Below are 7,864 nucleotides of genomic sequence, written 5' to 3' on the forward strand. Positions count from 1 at the left end.
CTCACCCTCGCTCTCTCCACTGGTCCCCAGTAGCAGTTTATGCAGCAGCAAGGAAGCATCCCTCTGGAAAAAGACATTGAGAATGTCAATGAGGCGGGTGAGGTTGTGGAAGACGTGCTCCTTGAGGGCCGGGCTATCCTCAAAGTAGAGCAACTTGCCGCTCTCGTGCAAGTAGGAAAGGGCACTCTGCAGTCGGTCCTCGGTCAGCCCTGCCTGCAGGCCCAGGCGCGCAGAGTCCCACCAGCTGAGCCAAAGTCGTTGTGCCTGTGGTGGTTGGAAATGCAGTTCCTCCAGCACCTGCCAGGATCGAGGCAGGACTCTATGTAAGTTGGGGAAGATTTCTCGGTGCTCAGCTACAGAAAGCAGCTTGTCCCGAAGGCGCTGCAATTGACGGGGGTCCCTGCAGCTAACGGGCAATACTGGAGAGAGGATCTGCAGCCGGTGGTTGAGCAGGTATTGAAAATGGGCCTTGCGTCGCCGAAGGTTCTTGTCAGAAACACCATAGTAGGCTGCGTGGGGGCTGGCAGAACGAAGCTCAAAGTCCCGGGTCAAGGCCTCATCTACCACCTGGGCTAGACGGCTCAGGCCCTCAGCATCGTGCTTCTCCTGCAGGGCAATCTGGCGGTGAATATCCAGACACTTCTCCTCCAGCTCCCGCTCCTCGCATAGGTCTGCATGTGTGCCCACAATGCACACCACAGCATGAGGAACCCGTGCCCCCACCCGATGCAAGAAGGAGCCCACAGTACTGGGAAAGCGGCGTGGTTCATAGGTGGCCAAGTTGACTACCAGCACATACAGGGCTCCTGGGGAAAGGAAGAAGGGCTGGATCACCTCATAGCTTTCATCACCAGCTAAATCATACACGATGAACCGAAGACCCCTGGACGCATCAGCTGTCCAACTGGTCACCTCAATGCCCTTGCTACTGGTGGGAGGGGAAGGTGGGTAGCTCTTCTCTTTGTCCCCTCCTCCATGGCTTCCCTCCACTCTCTCCTCAGTGAGGCAGTGCCGGAGCAAGGTCTTTCCTGCAGCCTTATGCCCCATCAGGAGCAGCTTGAGGCGGGGCTGCACCGCTGGCTGGGAATGAGCCAGCTCCTTCTGGTAGGCCGCTATGTAGGGGATCCCCTTCATGCAGACCTCGTAAGGGGGCTGTATCAGTGGGTTGTCCTTGATCTTCCACAGTCCCACACGGGAGAGCTGGCCAAAGTTGTCAGGTAACACTGCGATCTGGTTCCCTTGCAGCACCAGCTCCTCCAGGCCTGTCAGTTCCACAATGGAGTCGGGCAGGTATCGGATGCGGTTATTATCCAGCCACAGAGTGAGAAGCCGTCCCAGCCCCGAGATAAGGGATGGCACTGAGGTGAGCTGGTTGCGACTAAGGTAAAGCTCCTCCAGACCAGCCAGGGGCAGCAGAGCGGCAGGGAACTCCTCAAAGAGGTTGGAAGACAGATTAAGCATTTTGAGTCTTTGGAGCTGGCTGAACTGGGTGGGCAGAGCCTGCAGCCCGTTGTTGTCAAGCATGAGGCTCTCCAAACTGGAAAGCTCGCAGAAGCCGTTGGGCAGAGTGCCAAGCTCGGCCCCACTCAGCCAGAGGATCTTGAGGGCACGCAGGGCACTGATATCCTCAGGTAGGCCTCTCAGCCGGTTGCTGGACACGTCCAGTTCCTCCAGGGCCGCCAGTTGCAGCAGCTGCCGAGGAAAGGCAGTGAGCTGGTTGTGGTCCACATCGAGTGTGCGCAGGCGGTAGAGGCAGGAAAGGGAGTCGGGCAGGTGCGCCAGCCGGTTGAAACTAACATCCAGCTCCTCCAGGTGGGCAAGTACGCCCAGCTGGGAGGGCAAGGCAGGCAGCTGGTTATGGCTGAGGTTTAGCTTGCGCAGCTCCCTTAGGGCACTCACCACCTCGGCGCCCAGGGCTGTCAGCCGATTGTGGCTCACGTCCAGTTCGGTGAGATGGTGGCCGAGCTCTGCCACCGCAGGGGGCAGCCGGGCAAAGCGGTTCCTGCGCAGGACCAGGACGCGTAGGCTGCCAAGGGCCGACCCCAGCCCTTCAGGCACCTCCTCCAGGCCGTTGTTCCCTAGGTTCAGCACCTCAATGTCCCCGATGTTGGCGGGCAGCACTAGCTGGGGAGCGTCCGGGGACTCCAGCGGATCGGCTCCGGCTCCGGCCCCGGGGCAGCCCCCAGTCGCGCTAAGCGTTAGCTGGCGCAGGTTGCTCCGCAGCTTCCTGGCGCGAAGGGCGGCGTCCCGCCACAGCCTCACCGTCTTCAGGTTGCCACTGTCCTTCCCAGCCATGGCGGGGCCCGGGACCGACACCCTCAAGCGGGCGCGGGAGCCCACAGCTGCATGCCGCGCTGCACCCGGGCCGGCGCCCGTCTCCCGGGCCCTCTTGCTCCCACTCCTCGCTAGCCTCCACCCTTCGGCGGCCAGCGGATGTGGGTCCTAGCGCAGCCAGCGGCCCGGCGCCCGCAGCTGACGGGCGGCGGCGACGGGAGCAGCTCTGGGGGGCGCCGAGCACGCGGCGCAGGGGTAGGCGGCGGCCGGCACGGAGTGCAGCTCGCATTCTCCGTCTTCCCGGGCCATGGGCGCGCCGGGCAGCAGGGCCGCCGCCCGCCGCGCAGCGGAGGATGCCTGCTCCTCCTCCCGCTCCGCCCGCCTTGCGGCTCCTGGGTGCCCAACTCCGGCCCCGCTACCCTCGCAGCCGCGGCCCCGCGGCCGGCAGCGTCGTCGCCTCCACGAGCTCCGGGAGGAGGGCGGCGCTCCGCTCCGCGGTGGGCATGCTGCGGGAGCAGGGCCGGGGCGCAGCCGCGAGGAGGGGGCGGCGGCGCCTCCTTGTCTCCGCTTCCCTGGGGCTCGGGCGGGAGCGCGAGCTCCGCGTCCCCGGCGCTGGGAGGGCGCGATCGGGAAGCGGCAGCGCCGCCCGGCGGAGCGGCCCCCACGTGACCGGCGGAGGCGCCGCGTGTTCCCGGCACCGCCCCGGGGGCGGGAGCGGCGGATTAGCACCGGGCGCTGGGCTGAGGGCTCCCAGCCCGGAGCGGGCCAGCACTGGGCCAGGAGGCGCGTAGGGACTCGTCCTCGCTGCTGATCTGGGGCTCCGGGTTCTAGCGATTGGGTTCGCCTGCGTCTGCCTCTTTGTTGGCCCCAAGTCTCTAAGGATTTCTTTCTCTTCACTGTGGGATCCGCTGGTTTCCCGTCTCGTTCTTCACCTGCTTCCCCTTCTACTTCCACCTACCCTACATCCACACCCTAATGGAACTGGATCTGGTAGAATTTGAGTCCTGGGTGTCATTGCAGGAGCTTAGAAGGAGACATTGGTTAAACAAAAGAAGGGGGAAGGCAGGTAATCATTCACCCATTTGCTAAATATTGAGGCCCTATTTTGTGCTAGACCAACTAAAGGAGAGCGGTTTGAGCGGACACTTCCCTGGCCTAATGTTGGTGGTCGAGGTAGGGGCAATGAAAAGTTTTTTATCTGGGGTATCCCATTTGTCTTCACAACAGACGCGTGAAACAAATACCACATCCTGAACAGTACAGTACCTGTTGCTCTATGGGTTCAAGAAAATGACAGCTGTTTCAGGTAAAATTCACAGTACTCAACTCAGGTTCATGTTCCTACTGTGAGGAAAGGTTTCTTGGAGAAATCAATACGAAGTAAATGATTTCTTCAGAATTTACCAAAACCTTGAAACCTGTGAAGACCCTTCCTTACCACCTCCATCATTGCTTCCAAGTTGGTTAATCATGAATCAAATAGTTCTCAGGAAGGTGGAACTGAATTTAGTTAGTTAAATGCACCTCTTAAAACCTTGTAGCTCCACATGTCATTTGAGGACTGTTTCCTGTGCAATTAACAGAGAAGTGATAATTTGTCTCTTTAAACAGAATGACTGAGAGGAAATCCGCCCCCCTCTGCTAGGTCTCCCATACCACAGGTGAAATGTGGGTAACTGAACAGCCAGAGCTGCTCTGTGTTCACTCTAAAGAACTTCCTATGGCAATAAATTGCTCAAGGGATCTACCCTCCCAGAGATGCTCAAATTTTACAAGAAATAATTCAAGGCAAGAAAGCTGACCCTTTTTTCACAGAGGTAGAAAGGGGTCCAAACATTTCTAGGCACTTGTCAATTCACAAACAAGGTAAAGGGTAGAGCCAGGTATGTTAAATTCCCGTTTGGGACATACTCCTGAATGTATCGCCCTTATGATGTTTTTGAACCGGACCCCAAATCTTCCATCCTTCACTTCTTCAAAAACACATCTGCATGTCACCTTGCGGAAGGAGACCAGACAAGGCATCAGCTCTCTACTCCATCTTAAATGGCTAAATGTAAGTCCTAAAGTGGCTTAGATTATGTCTAAATAGCATGCACTAAACTGTTCCTCTTGGAAGCCATCAGAAAATTAGTATGCGTCCATCTTAAATGTCTTTTGAAAACTGTATTCTACCTTTATCAACTAGTAATTTGTTTTATCTGATAAAGAAAACTGCATAGGACCTGAAAACACCTCTCCAGTGAGAGGCGCCATATCTGATATGAATGAGTTTGGTCAAGAGGAACTGTCTCAGAATCTCTTGACCTGCAAAGTGCTGATGTAGTTAGTACTATAGGAAGTCAGGTAAGAAGCCTTGTCCACATGTTCTTATGAAAGCCAGTGTTCTAGAAAACTAAGTCAAATCAGGAGAATTCAATGATAAAATAAAACCTCAGGGAAAGAAATTATATTCATTATCCCTCTTATGCCCAAGCAAGAAGGACTTCTGCCCTGAGCAAACAACTTGGCCCTCTTGTATCCACACTACACCCTGTGTGGTTAAGTTTCTAATGGTCCAAAGAGACATGCCCTCTCTACCTTTTAAAACACAGTAGGTATGAAGAACCTTGAATTCCAGATGTAGACACCCAAGACTGGGTAAACAGTGCTATAGTTGGATCTTGAATGTCCCTCAAAAATCCAAGTTTGAAAGACTTAGTCCCTAGCACAGTGCTGTTGGAACATGGTGACACCTCTAAGAGGGGGCACCTAGTAGAAGATATTCCAGTCATTGGGGGGTGTTCCTTTGAGAGGGATCAAGGGATGCTTCCCCTTTCTTTTCTTCTCTTGTACTTTCCAGCTGCCATGAGATGAGTAGCTTGCTCTACCACGTGTTGACTGTAATGTGCTGCCTTGACACAGGCCCTAAAGCAGTGTAGCCAATGGATCATAGACCTTGAGCCAAAATAAACCTTTTCTCTTTGGAAGCTGTTTATGGCAACTTTCTTTTGTAGTAAGAGAAAGCTAATGAATTTAGGGAGGATGGGGTGGTCATGGTCATTCAAAAGGAGTTACTCATCTTGAGCCTGGGGTTTGTGCATGGAGCTTGACTAGCTATGTATCCACGTGGCTCCTTGCTGCTGGATGGAGTCAAGTTAGGATGAGAAGGGGCATGAGCATGCCACATTTATGAGCATGATGTAATGCATTTACATATTTAGGCATATTGTATGTGGGTATCCCTTGGTTCTCTTGCCCCAGGCTCTAGAGATGGCAAAATAGTCTTAACCCCCCCCCCCCCAAAAAAAAAGCCTGTAATCCCAGTGGCTCAGGAGGCTGAGGGAGGAGGATCTCAAGTTCCAAGTCAGCCTTAGCAACTTAGTGAGACCCTAATCAACTCAGCAAGACACTGTCTCAAAACTTTAAAAAGATTTTTTAAAAAGAGGGCTGGATGTGACTCAGTGGTTAAGCGCCCCTGGGTTCAATGCCCAGTAACCACCACCCCACCTCCATAAAAAAGAAAAATCTCAGTTTGGAGAACTGATTAGTAGAAGTTTTCTTGCCTTAGATTATGTAGTATCATAGGCCTGACCTATAAACTTTACAAAACTTTTCCAATTTAGCCTTTTAATTTATTGTTTTACTTACACTTACACTATTGCCATCTGAGTTGGTGCCCTATGATTGTAATAACATCCCTTGCACAGTGGCTTTGTTCCGGATTCCAGACCCTCTGTGGTACACACAGTTATTTACAGGTTAAGAAGAGGATCTATAAAGAGGTAGTGCCTTACTGTGAGGCCTTAAAAGATACAGCTAAGAAGGGAGGATTGTGGTCACTCCAGATAAGGGTTCTCCATTTACATTTCTGTCAGTATTAGCCTGAATTGGGGGCAAGTGTCAGAGATCTTTTGTTCTTATTCCTTGATAAGACTACAAATGAAATCCACATGATCTTTATCTCTAGTGTCTTTCCCTCCATCTTCAACATACACAACTCTCCTCCATCTTGACAAATTTCCCTTTCAACCTTCCTAATCCCTTGTTACAATCTCATTTCCTTATCACCTGTCCCTATAGAATACCTTAGAAGGGTTGTCCAAGGTGATCTGGCTCTTCTCCACTGGTTCCCTCCTTGGGCCAAGGAATCCCACCAGGTCACCAGCTATTTTAGTCTACTTTTTCACTGCTGTGAGTAAAAGATCTGACCAGAACAATTTTAGGGGAGGAAAAGTCTATTTAAGGGCTCAAGGTTTCAAAGGTCTTAGTCCACAAAAGGCCATCTCCTCAGAGCTCAAGGTGAGGAGAGGGAAGGAAGCAGCTCATATCATGGTGATCAGAAAGCAGAGAGAGACTCCACTCTCCAGATACAAAATATATATCCCATAGCCACACCCCCCAAGAACCACTTCCTCCAGCCACACCCCACCTGCCTCCAGTTACCACTCAATTAATCCCATCAGGGATTAATTCCCTGATTGGGTTAAAACTATAACCCATTTCTTCTCCAGACGTTCTTACATTGTCTCACACATGAGCTTCTGGGTGACACTTCACATCCAAACCATAACACCAGCCTTGCTCTATAAAAGGTTAGTTAACCATTTCTACTTCCTTGACCTCCCATCATCAGAAATGTTAAACTCCTTAGGAAACTTTCTTTTTTCTTGGCCTGTAGGATGTTTGGATTTTCAAAAAGAGCCCTATAAAAATTAATTCTTTCCCTCTAGGAATCAAATTTGCAATTAGATGAAGTACTACCAAATGACCCATTATAACTAGATGGGCAAACTGGCTAGGATCTGCCCAGGTATGAAGGGATGGCTTCTTTTGACAACACTTAGTCACTATGATTTTTCTGCTTATTTTACTCTACCTAATTAAAATGCTTAATTCTAAAAAAAAAAAAAAAAAAAAAAGTATTCTTTTCTACTGAATTTTAACTTTGTCACTTGTGACTTAGTAAAGTCTTTATTGTAGGGTGACCCAATGTCCCAGTTTGCACAGACTGAGATGTTTCCCAGGATGAGAGACATTCTGGGCTTAAAAGCAGGGCAGGGCAATCCTAGGAAACTAGTACAGTTAGTTCACCTGCTTGGTCTTTTAAAAGAGCCCTTTCTCTTGCTCTTCCTTCATCCTTTAAGAGTTCAGAAAGCACAGTTTTCCTGAAGTGCAGCATTTTACTGGTTCATCTTTAGACTCAGTATAGTTCTGATTTCATTTACCTAGCTGCTTTCTAACTTAGAAGAGAAGGCATTTGTGGGCTGGATGTTCTAACTAACAGTGGAGTATGGAAACTACGTGTCCAGTCTTGAAAGGATATTTGGCAATCCCTTAACCCTGCAATACAAATGAGACTCAGGGCTGGGTTATGCCATATGAGAAAACAAATTTGAACTCTCCTTGAAGTCTGGAGCTGTTGAGTATATACTACTTGATCATGAAGGGGAGAGCTTCCCACATTGCTCTCTTGTAATTTTAGATTCAGCCAATGTTTTACAATAACAAAAACATCAAGGTTCCCTTCTTTCTAGCTAAATGTAACTAAAAGAAATCTCACTCTTCTTGGCTCTGCTTTACAAAAGTCAAGGAATTCAAGGGAAAAACA

At 50.9% G+C, this 7,864-nt stretch overlaps 1 protein-coding gene across 1 annotated transcript in view; it reads right to left on the reverse strand.

Annotated features, from left to right (window-relative positions):
- MFHAS1 (multifunctional ROCO family signaling regulator 1) overlaps positions 1–2,797 on the reverse strand; it is a 93,446-nt gene extending 90,649 nt beyond the window's left edge. The window contains 1 exon segment of the mRNA XM_079139073.1: positions 1–2,797. Within this exon segment, the coding sequence (XP_078995199.1) occupies positions 1–2,295 (2,295 nt within the window). The 5' untranslated portion in view covers positions 2,296–2,797.
- Between the last annotated feature and the right edge of the window lie 5,067 nt (positions 2,798–7,864).

Source organism: Sciurus vulgaris, assembly GCF_902686455.1.
Source record: "Sciurus vulgaris genome assembly, chromosome: 5".
NCBI lineage: Eukaryota > Metazoa > Chordata > Mammalia > Rodentia > Sciuridae > Sciurus > Sciurus vulgaris.